Raw genomic sequence first — 27,067 nt, 5'->3', positions numbered from 1 at the left:
CGGCCGCGGCCAAGTCGCGCTTCTCCTTCTGCTCCCACCCCCCCGCTCTTCTTTTTTTTTTTATTTTTCTTAATTCTTCTTATTTTTTCCTTTTTTTTTCTTTCCTTTTTATTTTTATTTTTTATTTTTTTTCCTTTTCCCGGGCCGAGCTCCTGGAGGCGGGGGGGTCCGGGCAGGTTCCCCAGAGCCCCGCTCGCCCCCCGAAGGCACCGGCACCTCTCCCCGCAACAAAGGCGCCGCGGCCCATTCACAGAAAGAAAAGGAAGGAGGAGGAGGAGAGGAGGAGGAGGAGGAGGAGGAGGAAGGCCCGGGGGGGGGGGCACTGCCCCCCCTTCCACCCCCCGGCCCCGTTTTGCCCCGCTCCCGCCGGGGCCGTTCCCAGTGCCCGGCCCGGCCGCGCTCGCCTCACCGCCCCTTCCCCACCCCTCGCCCCGCCACCGCCCCCGGCCTGAGGGGGGTTCCCCGCGCCCCCCCCCGCCTCCCCTCGGCCCCCCAATTCCGCCCCGGAGCCCCCCGGAGCCCCCTCCCGCCGCGCCCAGGTGAGCTGGGGAAGGGCAGGGGCCGGGGGGCAGCGCGGTGAGGGAGGGGAGGGAACGGGCCGGGGGGGGGTTTGGAGCCCCCCCCCCCCAGCTTTGGGACCGCGGTTTTTGGCGAGGGCCCCGCGGCGCCGGCCCGCTCCGCGCATCCTCCGCGGCTTGACGCGGGGCAGCCCCGGCTCCTTCCTACTTCTTTTTATTATTTTCATCATTCATTTTATATATATTTTTTTTTACTTTTTTTGGGGGTGGGAGCGGGCTGCACCCTGCGCCGGGGGGCTCCCCCCCTCTTCCTCCTTCCCCCCCCCCCCCCCCTCCCCAAATAAAGGGCCGCAGCGTCCCGGCCGCGCACCGGCCCCAGCGGGACCTTCCCCGCCGGGAGCAGCCCCGAAACTTTTTGGGTTTTATTCCTTTTATTTATTTTATTCCCCCCCCCCCCCCCGGCACCCCCCCCTCGGCGCCCCCCGCCCCCCGGCCCCGCAGGTAAGGAAGGAGGCGAGCAGCGGTCACGGTAAGAAAGATTCGGCTTTTATTGCAAACTGTGTCACGGCTCGGGGCTGTAATAAATAACCGGGGCGAGCTCCACCGAGGGACGTGGGACACGCGTGGGGGCACACGCGGGGGCAGGGGGGGGGCCGGGGTTTTACCGCCCGGGCGCAATAAATAAAAACGAGGCTGGGGGGGGGGGGGTGACGGGACACAGCGGGACACGGGGGCGATGGCATCGGGGGGGCCCGACCCCGGCGGCTGAGGATGATGATGGTGGTGGCTGTTCCCCCCCTCCCACCCCCCTCTCTAACCCTAGGACGACAAAAAGCCGCGTTCAGCGGGCCCCCCCCCCGGGGATGGGAACCCAAAAAAAAAAGGGAGAATTAAAAAAAAAAACAAAACACCCAAAACCCCACAACGGGACGGGGCCCGGTGCAGCCTAGCTCTGGCCTAAGAAAACGTAAAGAAAGAGGAAAAAGTTTACAATTTCGTTTTCCAAACCTTTTTTTTTTTTTTTTTTCTCTTTTTTTTTTTGTCCGTCCCCCCTCCCCCCCCCCCCCCCCCCCCCCCCCCTCCCCAGCCGGCATTTTGAAGCCGTCTGAAAAAGCCGCGCTGCGCCGCGGGCGGGCCGCTCACTGGAGGAGGCATTTCTCTTCCTTCTTGGCCATCTTGCCTTTGTTTTGCTCCAGGGTCCTCTCCAAATGCTCGTCCTCTTCCTCGGCCCTGCGGAGAGAGGCGGCGGGAGGGAGGAGGAGGAGAAGGAGGAGGATGGGGGGGGGGGGGGGGGGGGAAGGCGCCGCGGGGGTGCCCCCCCGGCCCCGCACTCACTGCTTCTCCTGGGCGTCCAGGTCCCGCACCAGCGCGTCCCGTTTGTTAACGAGAAGAACGAGTTCGTCCAGCAGCAGCTGCTCTCGCCTCTTCTGCGCCTCGGTCTTTTGCCAGTCTGAGGACAGGGACGACAGAAAAAAAAAACAAAACAAAACAAAAAAATACAAAGGAAAAAAAAAAACACAAAACCCAGCGGTGAGCAGCCCGCTGCGCTGGGGTCCCCCCCCGTCCTCCTCCGGCCCCGTTCTGTGCGCACCTGCTGGGGCAGCGCCGGGCACGGAGTCGGCGGGCAGCCCCCGGCTGCTTCCCCTTTATTTGTATTTTACTTATTTTCTTTTCTTTTCCCCCAATTCGTTTCGTTTCTTTCCCCCCCTCGGTGCCGGCCGGGGCCTCGTTTCCCCGCTAATTCCCTGGGCGCCCTCGGGGGGAGGCAGCCGCTGCTCGCCGCCCCCTTGGGGACCCCAAAACCGGGCAGCACCGAGGGGACCCCTCGGGGACAGCCCCGGGGCTTCTCCCCCGGCCCGGCCCGGCCCGGCCCGGCTCCGGGGGCTCGGGCCGTGCGCTGTCAGTCACGCCGCAGCCATCCCCGCCTCCCTCATTACGGAGGTAAACAATGAGAGAGGGAGCAGGAGATGCCGAGGGAGATAGCAGGGCGAGCGAGGAGGGAAAGAGGGCACCGGCTCCGAAATTAGGAGAAAAAAAGGGAAAAAAAAGGAAAAAGGACCAGCCGCCTCCTCCCGCAGCTTCGCGCCCCGGAGCCCCGCTCGGCCGCCCCCGGGGTACCCGCGGCACCACTCGGCCTCGCCTCTACCACCGAAAAATAACAAACAAACAAAAAAAAACACCAAAAAACCCCGCGGGGCACGGACACAACTTTTTTTCTTTTTCTTTTTTTAACCCGGCCCGACTTTTGGGTTAAGTTTCCCCCGTTTCCGTCAAGGAGCTGGAGGAGGCGATTTTGAGCGCTTTCGGTTAGCCGAAAAACTCTGCTTTTTGGAGCCACTCCCTTTCTTTCTTTTTTCCTTTCTCCTTTTTTTTTGCCTCCCCTCGGCTCCCCACTTTCCTCGGCAGTTTCAGCTCTCGGGAGAGCAGACGCCCAGCGAGACATTTTGGTGCTCAGCCCTTCGCTGCCGATTTTCCTGCTATTTTCCCTCCCCAAGAAGAGGCACTTTTTGTTGTCCAGCCCCGTGGGCTCAACACCACCACACTTCACGGGACAAAACTGCTTTTTGTTTCTTTTTTTTTCCCCTCACTTTCTGCGCTCATTGGTTACTAGCGGCTGAGATACAACCCGGCAGCAGGAATATTCACCCAGGGCTTTACTTGGTGTCCTGGAAAAGGAGCCGGACCCCCCTCCTCTCGGCCAGAAAGTCACCTGGCAGTAGGGTAGGAGAGGAGCAAAGTGTTGGAGTAGGAGCTCTCAGGCGAGCTCGGTGTGTCCAACAAGGCGGCGTTTTGGGGCAGCATCCCTGCGTGCAAAAATCCCCGAGTCCGACTCCTACCTGTTGTGCCTCCCGAGCCCGGGTCGCCCACGCCGCCGGTCACGCACGGCCACGGCGAGGCACAAACCCCGGCTAACCTGAAGGTTTCCCAGTCGGACTGGTGGAAAAGCCACGCTCCGGACAAAAATGGGATTAGAGATCCGAGGCGGGCTGCAAGCTAAAAGCGCTGGAAGCCGGAGCCCCTGCACCACACGGTTTGAAATTGCGGAGTTTGTTAAATTCACGTCGAAAGCAGAAATGTTTTCAACTATTCATCTTCGTTGACTTCATATTGTCTTTTTTAAATTTTTTTTCCCCCACTGCTTAAACTGATAATTACTCGGAGCAAACGGCCGGCCGGTTCCCATAGAAATGGTCGAAAGTTCTCGTAGTGAAACCTTCAGCCCCGCCACTCTAATAAATAAGCCCAGCACTTTGATGAAAATTAACACTAGTTTTGTAAAGAGCACATTGGGGGATTGCAGTCAAGTCTTATCTTTAGTTCCAGTCAACTAGCAATCCTGAAAGAGTTTGCATCATCATCAGAGCAGGCCATTTGATAGGATTCTGCTGCTGAACCTAATCAATCTATGGAATACTGTGGCTGTGCGGTGTAACAAAGCTAAAATAGATTTACAAATGGGGTTTTAGAGGATAAGCTCCTCCACAGGATTACATATTGATTTTAAATATAAAAAGCTTATCATATAAACCATAACTACAAAAATAGTGAACCTATGCATAAATCCTTTTAGAAGAGCACCCACTTCAAACTATAAGCCAAGAATAAATCAAGATGTACAAAATCCTAAAGAAGATCCATTTCTTGGGCAGAAAATGAACACGCTACCCCAAGGTGTGCAAAAATGAACTTATCTTTTCTAAGGAGGCATTAAATCTTGAATTTAAAAAAAAAAAAAAAGAAAAGGAGGGGAGGAGGGGGAAGAAGCCAGAGGAAAGGTGGCTGCAAGCGAGGCACTGCTCGGCCGCCGTGGGCCTGGAAGCGGGGCTGGGAAAGTCGTGCCCGCGGCAGCCTGCCGGCCTCCAGGAAGGCAGGAGGAGCACCTCGCTGCCCACACGTGTCCGGGCAAACCCCGTGCCCTCTGGTTTTTGTGGCCTGGCACCCAGGCATGGCGGGTCCTCCTCGGCTGGAGCTCCCGGCTGAAGCCCCCAGCGCTCCGCGACCCCATGAAGGCAGCGCTCCGCTCGCCCTCCCTTATCTCTGCGGCTGAGTGGGAGGGAAAAAAAAAAAAGAAGAAAAAGAAGAAGTCCGACTCTTTTTTTTTTTTTTTAATTTTACCCCCCCTCGCTGGCCGTCCTCAGCCTGCTGTGCCTCCGTTTTAGCAGCTGGACGAGAGGACACCGGCTCCACATCCCCGCGCCCCGCAGCTCCCAGTGCCTCCGGCCGGCGCTGCCCGCACGCTGCCGGGGCCAGCGCCGAGCCTTTATCTGCCTCCTGCCAGGCTGCTGCCTCTCTTTTTCTTCCTTCTTGTTCTTTTTTTTTCCCCCCCCTCCCCGTCATCGGCCAGCTAAGTAAACGGGTTGATGGATTTTTAAACAGCACAGTCACGCGTGGAAGAGTTAGAGCAATTTAGCAAAACAGTAATTATTACCTTTCAAAGGCTTTTTTTTTTAGATATTATTATTATTTTTTAAGTTCCAGTTTGGGTTGGTGCGTTCTGCCTTACAATCCTTTCTTTTAGACAAACAAACCGACCAGTCCCGTCCTGTTATTTTATTTTCTGTCTCTCTCTCTCTCTCTCTTTCTTCCCTGCCCATACATTTTAGGGTTGGACTCGGTGCCGGCAAAAGTGCGATCTGTCCTTTCAACTCTTTCCCGGAGCCCAACTGCTCATTAGCAATCGGCTAAATGGCCTCTGAGCGCAGAGCCTGTGCTGCTGGGGCAGCCAATTCTTCTTCGGGGAAAGCTCATTGTAAATGGCGTGTTTGCACTTGGCGCTTCCAAAAAAGTGCATCTTTGCACTCAAGCATATGTCAGACTCGGAAAGCAATACCGCACTGACACACGCATCTCAGGCAAGGTGTCACCAGCATGTATTTTGACATTTCACAGTCGTTAGGAGAGTTTCTCCTTTAATAGGTTTTTAGGTAAAAGCAGAGAGCTGCTAAAACTTCTAGCAGGATAATAACCTCTTTTAAGGCTTAAAACGCTAAGCACAGACTTTGTTGCACAAATAAAATACAAAACCAAAATTCACCAGCACCTACACGTTTTCTCCCTAAGCCCCTGTTTACCATATCGCCAGTAGCAAAAAAAAAAAAAAAAAGGGGGGGGGAAGAGAAAAGAAAAGAAAAGAAAAGAAAAGAAAAGAAAAGAAAAGAAAAGAAAAGAAAAGAAAAGAAAAGAAAAGAAAAGAAAAGAAAAGAAAAGAGAAAAGAAAAGAAAAGAAAAGAAAAGAAAAGAAAAAAGAAGAAAAAAAGAAAAACGGAAAAAAAACTAAGACTTTTCTGGGTTTTGGCATCTCTCTGAACTTGCAAAAAAGAAAGATTTTTGTTCAAGCCAGTACGCGAATGGCACAGGCTGCTAGACACTCACAGGCTGCTGCTATGACATCCCAAGACAGAAGCACGTGTAAGAGGCAATTAAGCATTTAAATTTAAGATTTAAATCCAGTATCTCTCAACTCCTCTTTGGTTTTAGAGTATTTTACGTTTTAAATATTTCATTAGAATGATTCCCAATTAATCTGGCTTTTCTCTGCTGAAAGCAATGCATGTGTTTATGACTCAAGTTTATCCACGAATACAGTGAGGGTAGTTCTTATGCAAAAATATAACCACAGATGGATAGATAGCAAAAAGCTACCTGAAACCTGATGCTTTTTTGCTACAAACTTATGCTTCCAGTGAAGTCTCCAAACTAATTAGAATTGATTTATTATGGATCAGGTACCTTATCAGGTGAAGAAAGAAATTACCATGGACAGTCAAAGGGTTAAGAGGTCAATACAGAATAGCAAAATCAATTTGCATTGATTAGACAAAAGGTCCATTTTACAGAGCCCAAAGGATTAACTTTTGAGCAAACATCTTTGAACTGTATGACAGCATTTGTGACTGAGAGGTATAAGCAGTACAGCATTATAAAACACTTAAGATATTTAAATAAGAAAATAATGCAAGCAATGGTTTAAGCTATCTGGATGTTTATTTTTTATTATGAATCATCCCTAGGATTATTGTACAATTCACTTGAAAGCCCTATGGAAAGTTTGCAATTGTTTCATTTATCCCGTGTGTCAATCTTCCCATAAGTTTTCATTCAGGTAAGGTGACTAAACTCTGGAGAGTTGCAGAGAATGGAGAAAATAAGTGCAAAGGATTGCACTAATCCTGAGGTTGCCTCTGATGAAATGTTTACTTGGCAAACGTAGTGTTTTGCCACAAGAAAACGACAAGACTTTTTTTTCCCCAATGAGACAAACTCATCATTCATCTCCTACTAAACTTATCCAAAATGTGGTTGTGAGACTTAGCCAACGTGCAGAAGTAAGGATTGCCCCTTCCCATTTCTGTGGTACAAAAAGCAGCACGATGCTGCAGGAAAGCCGGGAGACCATTACCGCACCGAAAACAACGAACCCCTTACCCTCCTCATCACTTTTCTCCAAGTTTATTCCGAAGAGACTGTATTTTTTACCACACATCTTTGATTTCTTTTTTCCCCCGGAATAAAAATTTAGGATGGGATTGGAGACCCCGTCCGTGTACCTGTTGCGTGCTATCAGTCAGAGTTATGTAAATACCAGCATTAATTCTCAACCAGGCTCCGACGCAGCCTGCCCGGTTGGCAATTTTGGGCAGCCACCTTCGTCAGCAAGTGCTTTCTTTCCCTCAACACCCAGTGCTGCTCTTACCTTCAATAGCAAGCATTGCTCTCAACTCCCGGTTCAGCAGTTCGTAGCGCCTTTCTAGGTCATGTTCTTTTTCCCTAGGCAAGTTGCAAAAGTTCATCAATATGTTAATTACTAAATCATTAAACACTTAAAAGAACCTTTAACTTACATTGATTTTAGGACTCGTAACTGACTTTTCTCTTTAACTTTAAGCTACTCCAAACAAATGATACACAAACTTAAAACCTTGCTCAGGTGGCATATTCAGTATCAGGGCCTTTTCATTTTCTCCATCGTCGGCTCTAATTCCATCAGTTTAACTCTATTGCACTACAGGACATAATTATTTCATATTCATCCTTGGAGCAGCTGTTGTGGAATGTCCTAAGCATAAAACATTCCCCCGGATCTAATGAACAAATTCCAGCATCAGCCTATTCACCAAGATAATATAACGCTGGAAGTATTATCCTACATACGTTCTGCCCTAATGAATAATGAAAATTAGACACAGGATTAGAAAGCTTAATATTTTGAGGTAGAATCCTCTGTCAAGTTCAGACACGGCAGGAAATTTGTGATCACGGACTCTTTCCAAGGAAGTACGCAGGCATCTACACTAGGTGGCACACTGAAAGAAACAGAATCGCTCAACTGAAGGAAGCTGGAGAAGAAACGCCGACGGCAGAGTGCCTCTGCAACCCAGCGCTGTCTTCTCCCTTCCTCTCCTGTGCTAGAGAAAAAAAGTTTATTCGTCCTCCCTGTACCTGTCTCGCTTCGCAGGACTGGCGGTACCACCACACCGTGACCGATGCGCTAATATCCCTTCAGCAGTCCGGCGCTGCTCAACGAGGGATGCAATTTAGTATTTCTGCGGAGCAGGTACAGACTCTCATTTTGCGCTCTCTCAGAACAGTCTTCATGTGTCACATCTGAGGCACAATAAAAATCTATTTGCCTATTTCTAAAATGTAATTTTATTCTGCTGTAGGGCCTTTGAAAATGTAACTACGCTTAATATTTCAGATTTTTTTCACAGCCCTGGCTAATCTCGTGTCATTGCACGCTTTCCATTGTCAAGTTTGAAATATGAGAAAAACAAGTTACTTGACGTGCTCCACAAATCCCCCACACCGCTTGTTTGCGAGGAAACATTTTGAAGTCTGACGGGGAGAAAGCAAAAAACTTTTGCGTCTATCTGCTGGGTAAATATTGCTGTAAATCAGCCTTCTGTAACTACACGTAACCATCCGTACTTACAGGAGAGAAAGCTGGTTCATTCGTCTTATTAAAGCGTTCTTCTTATTAACCAGCATGAACCACTCCTGCATCATAGCTTCCTCTTCTTCTGTGTTTCTTCCTGCAATAGAAGGAATTTCATTACTTAGGTGGCATTTCACAAGTTGAGCCATGTATTTCGATTCAGTTGCTGAAGTACCCGTCTCTAATATCACTGAACATTACAAGGTGTGTTCTCAAATGGTAAAATATCCCAAGACTACAATGCAAGAACTGAAGCCTAATGCTTATAGCTCCATAAATAAAACTTTGAAAGCAGACACTCTGCAGCATATGTTTTAGTCTTCTTTACCATGCTGACAGACTCACCTAAACAAGCACCTTTTAGAAAGTACTGTATCTTAAATTCTTCTGAAAGAATGCTATTGTTGCTATGCTCCCAATAAAAAGTCCTGCTGCTGCTAAAAGACGCTCGGACATCAGAGACATCCAAACACAAAAAGCAACCCTTGTGGGCAAGATCCGCTCTACCCAAGCAAACCCAGGGCAGTAAGGATTATGCGGTGGGGATCAGCATAGCTGCAGAGGAGATCATAATCGTGAACCCTTGGCCAAGGCGCGGGTCCCTGCTTGACTTCGTTGAGCCTATGGCTACTCTTCCAGACCATGAGCTGGAAAGAGTTGCTCCTGTCCTCACCCATAGTCAAAGTGAGTACCCAGGGTCCAGCTGTCTAAGGAGCCCCCCGTGCATACACATGGGCTAGTGGCCCCTTCCCCGACCTGTGCCCATCCGGGTAGGATCAAGGAGACTCCACAGCCTGCCTGGACTCTGCATTTGTAAGAGTCCACGTTGCCACCTCTGCACCATCACACAATGGAGGGGAAAGGCAGACCCAGGAGGTCCGTGGCTGTCCTTTTGGTGTAGCTGGGTCACTTGGCCAACGGGGTGACCCAGCCAGGGGACTGGGAGGAAACTCCTCCAAGTCCATCGTGGAGACTGCACGTTTGTAGTGACCTCCCTTTCTCATCTCTCAGGTCGATGAGCAAAAACGACACGGGCCTTGTTGAATTATGAAACTCACACATTTCTTAGGGTTCAAATTAACCTGGGAAGAAACCCAGGTTCAAATTAACCCTGGGAAGAAACAGTGGTGAACGAACACAAGCTGGGACTTCTGAGTACTTCTCCCAGCTTCCACATTGATTCACCAGGAGACAGACCGTGGGCACATCTCTGCATTTAAGCAGCTTGTGCGTAATATAAAGATAACCACCCGTACCTAGCTTGCGAAGGTGATAAAAGTTAATTCTTTGATGCTTGCAAGGCATTTTGAAATCTCTGATGCAAGGTGCTGTACAGTCAGGGAACTGCAGGATCCCTAGGTGCAGAGATGTAGTTTCCAGCATCAGAAGTTGGAAAGACACCAGAAAAAATACTGGTTTTCTCTGAGAGAAAGCTTTCAGCTTCTGGATGGGGGCATTTGAAATGCGTGCACATACGTGCCCTGCCGCGCACATGTTCACACCCGTGTGCAATGGCAGCGTGCACACACAGACCTGCACAGAGCCACCTCCTCAGCCAGCCTGCTTTCACCCTGTGGCCTCTCCGGGCTTGGAGCATCCCCACGGGGGAAGGAAAAGGAGATTACGAGTGAAGTGGGTCCATTTGGAGTGGAGCTGGTGGGCCCAAGTGCTAGATGAAGTCGCACCATTTGGCACGTTCTTCTTCCAAGCAGGAGCAGCAGTGGCCAGGCTCTGCCGGAGCGATGTGGGGAGGAATTTGCCCTGTAGAAACACTCTGCACCCAAGACCTCCACTTCTGGTTTCATGCAGAAAAGATTATGTCACACTCGCCCAGCACTTACAATCATATTCTGCAGTTCAGCACTGCCCTGAAGAGGATTAAGACCTATAGGTATAGTTTGCTGTTAAGTTGCAGATCAAAGGAATCGCTGTATCGGTCCAACTAATGGGGTCTGCTTTTAGAAGCAGATGATAATCGATAGTATCAAGCTTTCACTGACGTGCACCAACTAGCTGGAATTTATTTGGGGGTGTCAAGAAAGAGGAGAGAGATTGTTGCTTTATCCTCGCAAAGCGATCAGTTTATTTTGTGACACACGAGATTGCCACGCTGCAGGTGAAAACAAGTTCTCACAACAGAATTGTGTGGCCGTAGTAACATTTTCATCAATTTATGGCACCAAATTTGCTGTTCCTAGGGATGGTCTGGGATCTCCAGATACAAGATGCACTCTGAATGCAAGCCCTTGCTGCATTTCATTTTGCAAACCTTTACAAATAGACACACAGAGATGGGACAGAAAAGTTTTGAACCTCATTTCTACCAGCTGAGGATCTGAACTTTAATTTCCCGACACGCAGTCTCAGGAGTAGGACATAAACCTAAGAGAAAAACTTTTTTCTCTTAAGACGTTCCTCCTAAGTTGGCTGCAATGCATAACGAGAAAAGATGAGAAAAGATGTAGGTAAAGCTCACAGACCTTACCAGGTGCGTTATTTTGATATTTCTACGCTGCCAGTAAAGCCTGTGGAATATCCTCTGACGAGGCTGTTTTAAAGCAAGTTAACAAAGTCTGTATTGTTTTACAGAATTTTTAATCTTTTCGGGTAGCTGTTTTTGTATTCACTTTGGCCCATGTGATGCCCTGACACCAGTCATGTGATAGTGGCTGCGATAGGCACAAATCCCTGGGCAGCAACAAAAGAAGAAAGAGGAAAAAGAAAAAGCTGAGAAAAAGCTTGCAATTTGGAAAAAGGCCAATTGTACCCTGGTGAAGGCCTTTTTGATCAGTGAAATGACACATGTGTGCAATATTAATAGCAGTAGATTGTGATATTTCCTTTTTTTGTTGTTGCTGTTGACCAAGAGCTTTTAAATTCTTGTGCACAGAGCTGAAACAGATTTTTCCCAGGCAAGCAAAATAAAGATGAACTGCCATACATATAATTTTTAAATAACTGTTTTCAGCAAATCCGGTGCCATTAGCTAATTTACTCCCCCCCCCCCAAACCCCCCTTTGGTGGAAGGATGCACGCAAAACACTTTCAACAAAGAAAAACTCGGTGTTATTTCAACAGCCGTATTGCAAGCTAAACTCAAGTTTGCACTTTCTAAATCAACATACACAAAAAAAGCCTTTCCCCCACCTCATTTCACATTTGCACCCTGTAAAACCACGCTGCTGCAGCGGTCATTTTTGTTTCCGCTTTCCAAGTGTAAAACAAGGATTTAATTTACTTGCTGAAAAGGTTTGCAAATTAAAATTGGAATAATATCTGTCTTATTCTCCGAAAAGAAAAATACTGTACAGACTATTCAAATGAAGCGAAAAACATGTTTGAGGACAAATCAATACCTGCATGCAAACCCCTTATCTGAGCCAGGACAAGAGGATGAAAATCTATAAATAGCCCACGGATCTTAAACTTAAATTTTGGTCCATAATACATGCATTACACTATTGTTTTGGATAAAAAACAACAACAACAACAACAACAACAAAACCCTTTTAAAGCTAGTAAGTTGGACCATTACAAATTAATCCTGACTTTAATAACTGGTTAAAGACCCCTTCAGCTTTATAAGTAACAAAAAATATTAAAGCCTGTGATCACAGCGAGCTTTTCTCATTTCTCCTCTAACCATTTGTTATTTAATCCAATACTAGTAATCCAATTTGTCCATCAGACTTTTAAAGGGCAGAATGCAACTTCCCCAGCTTAGACACTTTTCAAAGTACAATATATTTTTCAAATGAATGCTGGATGTTTCATTTTTTCCCCAACTGTTCCTAGCTCTAATGTATGAGGCAAAAAAGAACAAGATGAACATTGTTCGTACTGATTAAGTAAGAGCTCATTAAAGAGCTGTCAGTGCCGTACTTTGAATATGCATGAAGCATATAATCAGATCTAGTACCGTCACTAGAGGAGAATACGGTAAGTACAAAGGATTGATTTAATTACTTAGAGTGGGCTGTGGTGGTAAAGCAGTCTTGTTAGCGCGAAAAGAAAAGGAGGTTGTATTCTGGCACCGTTAGGGGAAAAAGGCAGTTTTAGCTTCTGCCACAATACTTAATCTCAGGATAAAGCACTTTACATTGTAGCTTAAAATGAAGACTGTCAGTTTTCTAAAAAGACCAGAATTCATCTTATCTTGTTTAACCTCACCTGGTTAACTATCTAGCAGAGCAGATTCATTCTCTTTAACACATAATTACGATTACACCTTTTTATCCCATAGCTCAATAATGACTTCTGAAAGCAGTCTTCAAATAAGACTGGTTAGCGCCGCAACCATCCTTTGCACGCACAAGGCACGGTAAGAGATTTGAGAAAGGCTGAACCAGAAACTGAGGCGAAACAGTAAGTACACACGTCCTTATGTAAACAGACAATACAGCCTTTGATGTTGTGCTTTATTACTAGATATGTTCTGAGGCGAATTCTGGCAAGGTTTCTCTAATTTAGTTTTTGTCTTTTTTCTTCCTCCGCTCTTCCTTCCTTCCTTTTTTTTTTTTTTTGTTTTTGTTTTGGTTTGTTTTTTTTTTGTTTTAAATCAATACACTCTGGTTTTATTCTTCCTCTAGGAATCCAGGGGAATTCTCTCACACCAACTCTCAGTGCCATTTTCTAATTTCATTGTCTGGCTTGAGTGGTGAAGGATGCGTGCTCTATTCTTCCCTTCACTTGACATCTACCAGAACCCTCCTCGGCGATTAGGAGCGAGCCCAACACCAAGCCCACACTAGCCCAGGACACTAAATTCTGCCCTCGGATCCAAGAAACTCCCACTGGCTTCAGAGGTGTGGATCCACGCTTCAACAGCTCCTGCGCAGGCTTCAAGCAAGGCTGCAGCATGCAGTTTGGTGATTTTGTCCTAGGAAGCCCGAATTTTAATAATAGGCAAACAAACAACAACAACAACACAGCCTCCCCTCCCCAACTTTGTTTTCTCCTGGGGTTAATCACACGTATTCAAATTGTATTTTTGTGACTGTGATTCAGTTACAACTTGAGCAATTTTCATCTTCAGTGCTCAAGAATTACAAGCATGTTTGTATGTTACCAGGTTTTTCTTGAGAACAATACGAGGGACTAGCTTATTTTAGTGCTGCACAGCTTCCAGGCAGTCTTTATAAAATACCTTTCCCCTTTGCTTTCTCCAGGATTTACAAATGGATTTCTGTTTGAACTGTAAGCTAATTTTTTGTTAAATATTTAAATAAGGAGCGTTTGGACAAATGGCTGTCCCGAACTAATTTGAAAGAGAGATTGCTTTTTTGTTTTTCTTTCCTGCTGAAAATACTTCCCAGCACACCCCTTGTGATCAGCCAGCTATCAGTACGTGTATGTGCCATTAGATCCATTATTTTTAAGCCTTTTGGGCAGCAAGTCATTAGATAAACCAAATATGGATTAACATAGCAAAACTGTACATTGCTAAGAAAACAGAGAATAAAGTGCTACAAAACACTGTGAATACCACTTAAAAGGAAGAAAAAGCAGCAACATGCAGGGACAAGATTAGTTTACAGTGTAAATGGATGAACACAGTAACTCCTCTACACTTTATACCATCGTAAATCTGTCAAGATAAGCCAATAGATTCATATTTAAAAAAAAATCCTTAAATGTAAATGTATTTAGCTGTTGTGCAAAAATGAATTACAACCTACAGAAGATAAATAATAAAGGCTTTCTATCAGCATCCCAAACCAGCCCATTCAATCTGGCAAGAAATAACAGGTTTACAGAAATCACTTTGCACGCTGTCTCGAGCAGTAATTGTTTTTAAATTTTATTTGCACTGCGTATAGTGTGTGCCATGGTGTCACAGTTAAACACTGACAACTCCCCAACTCCCCATTTACCTTGACAGAACTACATGAAAAACAACCTACTTAAGACAGAGCCCATTCTTCCCCCATTTGCTGGTGTTTACACACAGTTTTAAAACAGAATAGAAGAAGCTTTCTTCACTCAACACACTTGGGTGAAGAGGCCAGCAGGAGAATGCCAGCCCATGTGAGTTGGAGTGGGGCGAATAATGACAAAAACTGGCCAATTTCGCTAGGGCTGTTCTATTTTGGTGTTTGACAGGGGCGAGATGGCCACCGAGAGCCGTCCAAATGCCGGCAAATTCCAGAAATTTAACGGGAAGCTCTTTCGAAAACCTACACCACTGTGCTTGTTTGCATGCTGGAAAAAAAATAAAATAAAATAAGGTTGCATTCATCCAATCATGGGGATGCGTTTTTACGAGTTTCTGTATTAGGAGCGACCGGACAGATTGGCTTGTTTACCTGAAGGAGAACATGAATAGCAAATAAAGGAATAGTCTGAGGATGTGCCTCATCTTGTCTCCTAAGAACCTGGGGAAATGCACTGAAATTGAAGGTGGTGTGTTTAAAACCGATAAAAAGAACTGCCTTCCCTCAAAGCCTCGTCATTTACCAGTAGGACTCGTTGCCACAAGGCGATGTTGAAACTAAGAGCTCAGCAAGAATTAAAACCGGGTTGAATGGTGACTATGGGGAGGCAAAGCCGTAGCAATAAATATCCCAACAAACAAACAAAAAGCAAAAGAGGTAGGAATTGGATCTGCCTGCTTTAGGACATGAGGGAACCTTTAATTTTTAGAGGTTGACTGAAATGATCCTTGGGGACCGGTTAGCCCGTAGCTGGCCCCTGCAGAGTTTCTTTCCCCTGCCAGGGTTCAACCTGAACCTGTCCCTGTACGAGACAATATTCCTGAGCAGATCATGGGGCTGATCCACCATGGCAATTACAGCTTTACAAAAAGGAAGCTCGGGCAGGGAAGAGAAGCACCATCGTGTGTCGTAGCTGACCAACGTCATGCCACTCGCAAAGGCTGATGGCAGGTCTCGAACCCTTCAAAGTCAACAGCAGACTTTCCACTGCTTTTAACAGTCTTCTCATCTCACCCACTGAACAGTTTGTGCACAGATGAGCTTTCATTTTGAAAGCAAGTTACTGAATTTAACAAACACTTAAGCAGAAAAGCCCACATTCACAGCTGATATTCCTCATAAAGACGAGTTACACCAGACCTACTCCAAAACACATACCACTCGACTGCAAGTTACGGTGAGGATCTAGGCATTCACAGCTCTTCCCTTTGAGTGAAACTGAGGCATCCCAAAAGAGACCTCTCTGTTCTCTTCTTTAAGAGGACAACCTTTGGTGGAAAAACTCCGATTTTGGAGTAAAATAACTCTTCAAAGCTCCAAGTGTCAAAACAGAGCCTGCAGTAAGCACCCCACAGCATGAACCTGCTCGACCTTGAGCTTCATGCCTCTCATTTCAGAATTACCATGCCCAGCTTTCTTCCAGAATACTTATTCCTTTCACTGAACAGGGACCTCCTTCGTTACTATAAATCACTGAAAATGAACAAGAATAGCCACCGAGAGATAGACAGGATGGGAGCCCTCTATATATGACACTGCAGGAGAGCTAGCTATCAGATGAAGCCCTAGAATGATTTTCCTAGTCTGAACTGGATGGGAAAATGCCTAAGGAACATTAGAAAGGCAAATTCATGGCCACTAACTTGCTGTCTGAGAGCAGTTGAGAAGGAGACATTGATGTCCACACAATGAAGTCTCATAAAGGTAGGTGCCGACTGCCAAGAATCTGCCAGGCAGAATTGCACTGCAGTGCATTGTCTGCCGGTTTCAGCCCCTAAAATACTGTAACCCTAACGAAACAGAGCCTCAACCAAGGGAATTCCTTTATCGCAAGAACACATCAAATTAGCTTAATATCAAGCAGGAAACTTGTAATTTCTTTGGCTTCTGAGACACAATAAATCAGAGAGCCTATTTAAAACTTTGAGGGCTGTGTAAACAGGAGGTCAGGGCTCTGACCACATCTCAGCACAGACGAGGATTTATTCTACCTGCAGTGGGACTGACTCACAGAAAGACAAACATTTGTGGCCTGCCGTCCTGGCAACCTAAAATTATCACAGGATCAAAACTTCCACAAAAGATGAACTGCCTGAAAGACTGCTTATTTTTTTTTTTTTTCTACACAACAAGTCAACAGAGCGGCCACTAGAAAATAACAGAAAATCATCACAAACAGAATACCTAGGCTTGATCAAAATGAGCGTATTTTAAATGTAGGGTTATCAACCAAGCCCAAGAAAACACACAGCTCGTGGCCCAAAATTCAGACAGCAAGAAGTGAGATTCAAGTGAAAAATCTGGAGAGATTCCTGTAAGGAAGCAGCGGTTCCTTCCTGAGGATAGTGCCTGCAGGGACCCTAGCACTGGGCAGAACCAACACGTGTCCTTCATCACGCTCTGCAATTCTTTATTCCCAAATTTTCTCCTGTAGCACAACTTCAGAAGAAGCACAGGCTTGGGAAAAGCATACATCAGACCTTTGCTTGCAGCACAGGAAACATGCACTGTTAACTAGGACACTTGAACCTTTGAAGCGATGGAAAAAAACAGTAGTTCACACTTGGAAATTCACCAAGAGCAGGATGATGGTCTGGCAGACAAACTATTTTGCTTGCAGGTCAAAAAGCAGAGTTGGATGCTTTGTTACGAGTGACAGTAATTACTCCATGGCTCGTGACTACTCCTTAGACTAGTTCACACCCCAGTTGCCTGTTCACATGGCAAGCGATGGCTGGTTACAATCCTGAAGTAAGAGGGAAGCTAACCTGAAAGTCTTTGGACTGTGCTCTACTATTACATTAGCCCATTTTCACCAAATATTGTTTTACTTCCTTTGGGATGTATTCTCCTGGGGCTGGGAAGGGGTGGTGGACAGTAAAAAAATCACTTCTTTACTGGACAGGTCTGAGTTTAACCCAAACAGCTGTCTGAAGGGAGCTAACAGCTAGCGTTGATTGAATGGGACCTTCTACCGATGGTAATGAAGATGCCTTGTCTTACTGGGAGTTGGCAGGTTTGTACCTCTGGGACCCAAAGCTTCCCAGGGCTAACTAGGCAAGTTCAGCTAGGCTGAGGTGTCCTGGGGCTCCATGGTTTCCAGTGTTGACAGAAAAAGTGATCTTGGTGGTAAAAAGGAGAAACCCAAGTGAAAATAACAGGGCTTTCTGTAGACTGCAGTGGCCCCGTGGGCTGGAAGCCCCGGGGTGACCAAAGTGCCTTTCTCCTTGCCATTCCCTTTACAAGCAGGCGCTGGTTGCAGAGAAAGCTAACTTCCAGGCATAAAGCCAAAGCCTATGCCGACCACATGAAAGACCATTTATACTGCAATACCACAAAGAAAGATGGAAATCAGTTAAAAGAAGCAAGTGTCTGTTGGGTCTTGCAAGACTTTTGGAAGGCTTGCAAGTCTATTCATAGCGCCTAGGGCTCTCCCAGAGTAGCCTCCTGCTATGTGGGCAGTACTGCGTTCGGGCTCTCTTCTTCAAGCTGGCTTCAAGCACTTTGTTGACAGGTTCTTTCAAGGCAACGATGAGGCTACAGCCAGGGAAGTGCACGGAGAGGAGGCTGACCTCTTGTTCAGTCCTTAGGCAGCCAACGGCAACGTGGTATTGCTTTGAGAAAAAAAATAACTATGGTCATCATCGCTGCTGAGCTTCTTTACAATTTAATGAACTTGGCCTGGGAAAGCTGAACATGTACGCTGCCCGCCTCTGGTCTTGGAAAGGTCTCTTCCTGGGAACTTCTGCCTGCAAATGCACAGATCTGAGACTGAAGAGATGCGGTGAATGAGAGGGTCAGAACCACGCACTCTGGGGTTTGGCATGGCGTGTTTGTTCAGTGGGAGCTCCTCAGTGGTAGAAACGCCGGGCATTTGGAAAGGTACGGCTGGCTGATCTTCCTTTATAGTGAAGGCAAGCCAAGATTGCTTCACAGGAACTGCTACGAGGAGGAGTTAGACTGGAGAGGAACAAACTGGCCAGCAAGAGACTTTGTGGAGGCAGCACGACAGCAGGAAAACTGAAGAAAGGCTGACAAGCCTCAAGAACTCAAGAAGTTCTCAATTGCTCATAAAATCCCAGCAAGTACAAACATACTGCTTGTGCAGGAATGAGCGTATGAAAGGGGTAGATCTGGGAAACTCACGTCAGAAAAACATCTTACTAGTGTGCCAGTTTATTTGCCTTAACAAATTCTAATGAATGGCTTTGCACTGCTTGAATTCAATGCTAGCAGGCGTTTCTTCAGAGCTCTATAGGCTTCAGCATGATTCAAGGCAGTCAAGTCACACTTAGACTCAACATGGAACACATTGTAACGTGACCCAGACTGAAATGTCGTCACACTTCTCTCACCCAGAGTTTTGGTAGCTGCCAAAACTCCCATTCCCATAATTCTGGCAAGTTAACATTCCCAAATGCTGCAGAGAGAAGCATCTCGTGAAGTGCTTCATCATGTTACTGGTCCAAAAAAAAGCATTAACTACCAATGCATGGTTTTGTGAAATATTATCAAGTTACAATAAAACACTAAACCATCTTCTTGTGCTAAAGTGTCAAAAACCTTTTCTTCTTCCCAACACAAATTGCTATTAGTAATATACTGCTGGCCTCCTAAACTTCAGATGTATCTAGGAGGAAATACAAATTGGCACCAGCAAAAACCTAAATCAGTGTCATGTACACATCATTCATGTATCTAGAATTTTTTAAAATGCTTTTGCTCACCCTTTACGTTAAATGCAAAAATATCAATGGTAAAAATACTGCTTTCAGCAATACTTTTTGATTTTCTGTGCCATTATTATACTGTCCTTTCTCTCACTCTGGTTTGGCATGCAAAACCATCTTTGTCTTTCACAATTCAGTCGGACAACTCTCTGCCATTGCGTAGTCTGGCCAGCTTTCAGTTCACCTGAGATTAATCACGCTGAGCTAAGCAAAACAATCACACGTGGAAAGCAATCGTGGCACAGTGCTGGAAAAAACATGGTGTTATTAATTCCTTCTTTCTGATTCAGGTAAGATAGGAAAATATGAAAAGACCATACTGATTTCCCTATCTCGCTACAACTTTTTCCTTATGTATATGTACAGATATTTTTCATACTTTCTGCTTCCCAAGCAAACAGCTGCAGCTATGCTTCTCCTAAGGAGTCACAGCTTACCATGTGGCAAGAGAGGGCACAGTCAGTCTGTTGGTACGCGTGAGTTTGGGTAGGAGCAATAGTTAGTCCAAGGAAGTGTATTTTGAAGAGAGAAACAAGCATACAAAAGGGACTAATATACAAATGTATCCCTTCCTGCTGATAGAGAGGACCGTAACAAAAACAACTTTTAAATGGAGCCCATCTCTCATGCAAAACTGAACACTCATAATTTTCCTCCCCTGGTGCTAACACCAGTGGATACAAACCCACATTTACTTCTGAAAATGCCAAAGAGAATTGCAAATGCAATTGTTTTTAAAAGACAAAACTTATTTTGGGGAGTGTGGTACCTCCTCCTAGCTTAGCCCTCCCTCCCCAAGTGCAAATTCCTATTACAGACTGATGGACTCCAGTAGGAAGCATTCAAGACCGTATAATGCAGGCTGGTAAATACAGCTTGATAATCAAGTTTGTGAAGGTGCAGAGCATATAAGGGATTTATTTTTGATAGTGAATCTGTACACATATACATCATTATGCACCCATTGAGAAGCAGAACACTCCAAATGATTAATACAGCTAAAGGGGGGCAGATAAGAGATCAATGACAAAATCACCTGGTAAAAAAGTAAAAGGTGTTGCATTAAAAGGGCTTTTACTTTGCATGCGAAACAATACGGAGAAACCTGTATTTTAGCACTTGTACTCAAGAAGCACTCCAAAGTATGCCAGGATGAGAACAGAAACCCATCCTTTCTAATAATCTTGTGACAAAAGCTAAAAGACATCATCCTATTAACTAGTGATCTCAACTGCTAATGCAGAGTACTTCCTGGTGCCTTTTATGTAGAATGCTGCTATTAAAAAACCACTAAACATCCACTGTGAACAACACAGAATCATTCATCTTTTATCAGCATCTCTTGTTAGAGGAGTATGAGAGGGGCTGAAGGTGTCATCGATATTATAGAGTGGAAATTAATCAGAAATTTTTCTCATATTTTCCTCATCACACTAATTTACTTTTGTACAAATTTCCCCCGCTAAAAAGTTCATACCCAGCCCCCTGTTGTACGCTTTTAAGTTGAGAATATTCAACGAGTGCGTCAACTGAAAGGCACCAGGTCCCAACACAAAAAGCATTCGAAATTCTCATTTAGTTGTCTTTATTTTGCTAGCGCCATGTGGTCCTTGAAGATGTAGAAAACACGGGAAGCCGAGTAAAGATCAGAGCAAGCTCATTAGCATTCTGACAAAATTGGAGTGGTGGAGATGTATAGTTTGCCTAGTTTGTCGTTTTGAAAGCTACCGGTGGTAAGCTTTCTATTTCATTGTGCTTTTGTCTTTTTTGGGGGTTTTCAACGCAGCAGGGTGTTTGTTAGCCTACGTTTTCACAGTGCATTGTGGGAACCTTCCCTGCACATTCAGCCTATATAGTATCATTCGAGTTCAAGTCAAAAAGTTTTTTTTCCTATTTATTTCATAATAACCTAGACTGATGTAGAATCGTTGTCTGGCTGTCAAAACCCATCCTGCCAAACACCTGTTTTATCAAGAAAAAAAAAAGAACAAAAAATCCCCCCACGAAATAAAGTCTGAGCTGCATTTAAAAATAAAACCTTTTAAAAATGTTGCTGATTTTCTTCAAAAGACAAGATAAGAAGAAATTAATTTAAATTCCACTGTTTACAATCAACTAGGAGTGCATTTGAGACAGATCCAGTTGATTAGAATTCGAAAGAGACTCTCTCCCTCTGTAAGATCCCAATTCTATTTCAGAGCCTCTTGAAGGAAAGATTGGTTTATACTCCAGAATTATGTAAATAATGAATTACCTCTCAGAAGACCTAAAGAAGTTATTACTCCGGTCATTTGATTTTTATTTTTTTTTAAACATAAGGCTCACTTTGAAGGGCTAAAAGGGCTACATTAATGCTGCTATCCAACATGAATGTTTCCAAGTCACAGTGAAATGGATAAAGGTCTTTTTGGATGAATTTATCTGCTAAATCCTTGCGGTTGCCCTCCTATCTTGGATGATGACCCAAAAGAATGTCAACAGCTCATTTCCCAGAGCGCTGGGAAGAGCCACCACACCAGCCATAATCTGCGCGTTCTCAAAGCGCTGTTTCAAACGTTACATTTCACAAGCTGTTTAAAGAGATTCTGCTCTCATCTCTGCCATCCCGGCGGCGCTTTGGACATCAGTGCTTGGGGAAGGCTGGCTGTGAAAGCTGGAGCACGACTCCCACGTCAGCGTCCCGTGCTTGCAACCATCGTGCACGAGCACCGACGGGATCCCCAGTGCTTCAAATTCGTGTTGCTGAATTCATGGCCACACCATGGAAGCAACAAGCCAGCTCCGAGAATCCACGTGTATTAACTCAGCCCTCATTCGCTCTTTGTATTTTTTTAATATAATGTGTCAGAGTGCCAAAACTGCAGATATCCCTTCAGTGTGAAAGGATAAAACCTGGCTTGAAAGGAGTTACAATGGTCGTGATTCCAATACAGTAAATTTTACAATGGGATGGGGATTAAAGATTTATTTACTTAGCAATGAGGGAAAGGCTAACCAAATACTAAGAGAAAGAAGCGCTTCACACAAAACCTTCTAAACTCTTTCTTTCTGTTACGTGCTCGGACAGCATCGCTACATTTGCCAAAATGGCAAGTTTCTTTTCTCACCAAGGAAACAAACTGCCAGGCCAGCAAGGAAATACCGGCCTTTAAAAACAACAAAAAAGTACAGGCCGGCAAGGCAGATGCCCCCACCGGCCTGGCCGTGCGGATTGCCAGGTCTCCATTTCCCCCTCACATTTAAATTCTAATTTCACCCTACGCCCACGTGAAATACAGTGGATTTCATCACGGGGGATTGGACAATGTTTCAGCTACACATGAAGAGCTCTGTTCCCTCCCCAGCCGAAAACAAAACCCCAGCCCACAGAACGAAATAGCAGTCATTATTTTCAGATTAACAAAAGGCAGAGTTTTGCCAGCTCCGAGGAGCCACCTTTATTTCCAATCTGCTTTTAATCACTCAGTTCCTTTTCATTCAAACTCCTCGCAGAGTCAAATAACCTGGAGACTGTTACATGCACAACAGTGGAGAGGACTGAATTATTTTCTATACTTCGCAATGTGCTTATAGCTGCAAAATTATTTATCTCCTCCACTGCGTTCTGCTACGAAAGTTTCCTCAAGAAGAATCGTCTGGACCAGCCATATCAAATTAGAGGGCAGTCAGGAGTGTCTAAGTCCAGCTTTAAAACAAATATCATAACAATTACTTAGCCATATGGAAAATAGGGTATGTCTTTCCTGAAAGCTTTTATACATTTTCTATCTCGAATTTCAACTTCATTAGAAGATATTTCTGACTCGCAAGCTGCAAGATTGCTAAATATCTGACTGCTAACTCACCATGAAGAAAGTGGCTCTTTTTAATGGCACAACTTTTCCAAGATGCAAATGAACAATAATCTAATTTCGCGAGTAAATTAACTGAAGGATTCATTTTAATATGTTGCAAAGTCTCAGGACTGAAGAGGCAGTTGCAACTTTGGGAGCACGCGCCCCCCCGCCCCCCCAGGCTAGCCTGGCACCCGCTCCCCCAAAGCCCTGTCCTCAGAAGGGCTCACATTGTACTTGTGTTTGGGTTCCTATGACTTCAAGGCCAGATGTTTCACAAATGACCAACAATCGGAGGTTAGAATAAATTAATGACTGATTTCTGAGCTTTGATGGAATTAAGCATACTTCTTTTCTCAACGTGCCATGTGAATGTTCTCCCGTTAAACTTTTTTTCTTTTTTTTTTTTGACAAGTGAGGCCACCCGGCAGAAAACAACTGATGCAAAACCCAGGAGTAATCCCTCTGTTTAGTTCAACACTGTGGTTAGCCTTAACACTGCCTCTATTATCCAATGGATTTAGAGAAACTTTCATTTATTTGTTGGCCTCAGTCTTCAACTTTGTTGCCTTCTTTAAAGAGCCCAAGACCCATTCCTATGTAAATACATTTGCATGCAGACACAATGAAACTTTCTGGGACTCTGATTAAACTTGCGAACCAGATAGCCGCAGCGTGCAGATTTGTGATCTTCGTGCGAGTGCTTTCCCAACTACATACGAGTAAATGAAGCTGATGTCAACCCTCGCTACAGGCACGCCGGGAGTTTGAAAGAAACACTCCGCCGCAAAGCGCGCCCCAAATCCCCTGGCGCCGTCCCGAAACGGCGGCGCTGCCCCACAGACAGCACCCAACGCGAAATCACCGCCGTGACACAATATTTATGGCCAACAAAAAGCCCTTTTCATCTGGGAGCTGTTGAGACCGGTGCTTTATTTGCTACAAAACGTCACCTTCCCTCCGAGCCCCTTCCTGCTGCAGCAGGACAACAGGATCCCTGTTGTAAAAGTGAGGATTCCCGGCTCCTGGTTCTTCGCTTGTTTTTTCTCACTGCCTCTGTTTATAAAGAGTACCTAGAGTATAATGTATTATTATATACTGTACACAATGCAGCCTTCTTGCAGCCAACTCAAATAGAAAGCTTTGCATCCAGCAAGTCTATTATGAAACAGCACCGGGATTAATCTGCACAATTACAACCCTCAAAAAATGCAGGTGGACAATCAGTGCAATTTCACCATTCCCACATTCAAAATGCCAATACCTTCAAGGTTTATGTTCTGTAAGAGAGGCACGATGGACTTCAGGCATACACCAAGAGCTGGTTTTGTAATTTCACTGGCACTGATGACTGTGGACCAGGAATTGCAACCTAATATTTTCTTTCGGTATACGTTTAAGAAGATAACACCTTCTTCCAGGGGCAAAATGAATCTCTCTCTAACTCCTTGTTTTTGCAGTACAAACTGTTTAAATGTAGTTTTAAAAGCTTGGAATACCTAACTTTTTTTGTTTTAAAGTCACACTATAGCATTATTCAAGCCCACTGCTACAATGATTAAAAAAATGAAGCCAAATATATAGGAGTACCAAACTTAACCACGTATGAAGATGCACTAGCTCATGGAAAATGCCTTGCATAACTGGCAGCATGTGAATGAAGGCACCAGCACAATTCAGAAACCAGTTGTGCTTTACACTGTATTCTCCTTATTCCTGAGTGTACATGAAGTCTCTGCTGCCCCGTGTAAATACCATACACAAACCCAATTTCTCTCGTTGGACTAAGCACATCAATACAAAAGCAAATGAACTACCAAAGTGCCCTAATTAACAATTTTGCAAGTGAATGCAGACATCAGTGCCACACTGCAGCCATTAAAGTCTATTCCTCGCCATATCTGTTTCTGTTAACATTTCAATAGACCAATTAAATGACCTCTCCCCCCCTCAAACTCAATTAAGCTATTTGAACATCAATTGATAACTTACCATGTATTTATGCAAAATGTGCAAGCAAGAGATTCATTTTTTCAATCCTAATGATGTTTTGAAGAAGAGAAAACTACCTTATAGCTACACTGTCCTGGTATTCCACAGAGATGGGGCCAGGGCTGGGATTGCCTCCCGGGGGAGCACTGGGCACGGTGGCATTGTGGCAGGCAGCTTGGGGAAAGCAGGTGGGAGGCAGATATTCTTCTCCCATGCCATTTGGTCCCTACCAGGCAGCTGCTGGACTGCCTCACAAGGTCAAAAGAAAGTGGAGAGAGCCATCTCTTTCAGCTTGTTGGAGTATCACATTGCTGGGGCACAGCCAGAGCACTGGTAGGTGGCACAGGGTCACATCAGCCAACTTGGAGAAATCCAAATTTTTTTTTTCCCTGTTCTTGAGTTTCTACGTCTCATTCTATAGAGGACAAGCCAACAGGTGCTGCAACACGCACACCTTTCTGAGCATTGTGTGATAGGCATGACATTTGACTTGTGTGACACAGGTTAAGAGAGGCAATTTACTGACATCTGCATTTTCCCAAGTGATTTGGTACACCACAAACCTGCCTGACATAAATTCAGGGGGACTAGGTCTTGCAAAAAAGGCAGAAGGAGGGAAAGCAACACTGAATTCTTTGCCCATGTTAAAGGCTAGATAAGGGTCAGGGTCTCCTCTTTAAGAAGTGGCCTCTGCTTCCCAGCACAGGTAAGCAGTTCCCTCCAGAGTGTGTAGATAGGGACTGAAAGCATGGGGTTTATTTGAAATAAGAGCACCTCACTGGCACGATGAATCTGAGACAGAGACATTTTGATGCAGAAGCTGAGACTAATTCAGGTGAGAAATACAAATTTGTTGCCTTATAGAATAAAGCACGATGAGAAATCTTCCAGGAAAAAAAAAAAAAAGAGTATTCCTTTAGGTCATTCAGAGGAAAGCTTTGCCAATACCTAATTCCTTTCAGGAGATGTTTTTAGACCCAAAAAAAGCTCAATTTTAAACTAAAAAAAATCAATTCGAGAAGAAAGCACAGAAGTGGTGGCAGGTATAATTTGTTTAGTGTCCTTCTTATCTTAACACTAACAAAAAGTTGTACCTGAAAAAATTAAACACTCAACCCAAAAAGTAATCTTCCTTTAAAAAAAAAAAGTGAAAAAAAAAAAAACAAGCTAAAAAAACCTACCCCAGATCTTCTCCCGAATTCTTTGAAGATGGGTAGGAGAGCAAATGAAGATCCAACTCTAACAATTCTATTTGAAGTTTTAGTTTGAATCCCTTAAAAAAAATTCTAGTGGCACCCTGGGATAGTTCAACAAAGACCTGGTTTCTGGGAAAAAAAGCATTGTCCCTTTCAGAATGTTAATCTGGTATATCACTTGCTACTACACCCCAGCATGTACTTTTGCTCATATCGACAATTAAAGAATACATTTATTAAATAGCCTTATCGCTGGATGTTATAGCTTGTAATTCATGCTAACTAGATAACCAAAGTAAATTTTATTTAAATTCTCATTTCTTTGTGAAACTTTGTAGATGGTGCATATCTCATGATTAACGGACAACGTCTAAAGCATCCCGTCCTCTAATCTTCCTAAAATCCCTTTTCATCCGATTGTTTAAGACTGCTTGAAAGGCTAACACCAAGCCTAAGACTACTGCACATTTGGGGGAGGGGAGCCTCTGTAGGTTAGCTAATTAAACTGTTTGTCTTCTGAAACATTTAACTGGCTTTAGAGATTATTCTAATTAAGAATGATGTTAGATGTATTTTTTAATGTAGCTATTAAAATTAATCATAATCCAGCAATCTCATGCACTGAACTATGTAAATAGAGATGTGCTTGAAATCCTGCTGCATTTTCTCTATTTGGGAAAGGATCGTTACAGATTCTATGAAATGTGCATCGGCACCAACGTAATTTTTGATTAAGGATGGCTCGTGAAACTCTTAACTTTTACTCTGCGTTTATGGAAGGTAAATACCTGACCTCAGCACAGCCTGGCACTACAGTGTTTCCCAAGCAGTACCACTGAGCTGGGGGAACAGTGGCTCACATTCACACTGTACATCTTTTTCTTTCTCCTTTGCGGACCGTGTATTCAACTGAAGTGAAGAAAATTCAT

General features: G+C 44.9%; 1 protein-coding gene across 26 annotated transcripts in view; it reads right to left on the bottom strand.

Moving 5' to 3' along the window:
• Window positions 1-1,042: 1,042 nt before the first annotated feature.
• The window catches only part of EHBP1 (EH domain binding protein 1), a 213,215-nt gene continuing 187,190 nt past the window's right edge, over window positions 1,043-27,067 (bottom strand). For 13 of the 26 annotated variants that reach the window (XM_040554143.1, XM_040554145.1, XM_040554146.1 and 10 more), the window contains 4 exons: window positions 8,452-8,551; window positions 7,213-7,286; window positions 1,854-1,968; window positions 1,588-1,748 (listed from right to left, as the gene is read on the bottom strand). In XM_040554143.1, the coding sequence (XP_040410077.1) occupies window positions 1,658-1,748; window positions 1,854-1,968; window positions 7,213-7,286; window positions 8,452-8,551 (380 nt within the window). In that variant the 3' untranslated portion in view covers window positions 1,588-1,657. Of the gene's footprint in view, window positions 1,749-1,853; window positions 1,969-7,212; window positions 7,287-8,451; window positions 8,552-13,280; window positions 13,334-27,067 lie in introns of those variants that run through there. The other 13 variants (XM_040554138.1, XM_040554140.1, XM_040554150.1 and 10 more) reach the window with 3 other exon arrangements.

The sequence above is a fragment of the Cygnus olor genome, chromosome 3 (assembly GCF_009769625.2).
Source record: "Cygnus olor isolate bCygOlo1 chromosome 3, bCygOlo1.pri.v2, whole genome shotgun sequence".
Classification (NCBI taxonomy): Eukaryota; Metazoa; Chordata; class Aves; order Anseriformes; family Anatidae; genus Cygnus; species Cygnus olor.
The sequence above is the reverse complement of the archived record's forward strand: the minus strand, read 5'-3'. Positions and strand labels throughout refer to the sequence as shown.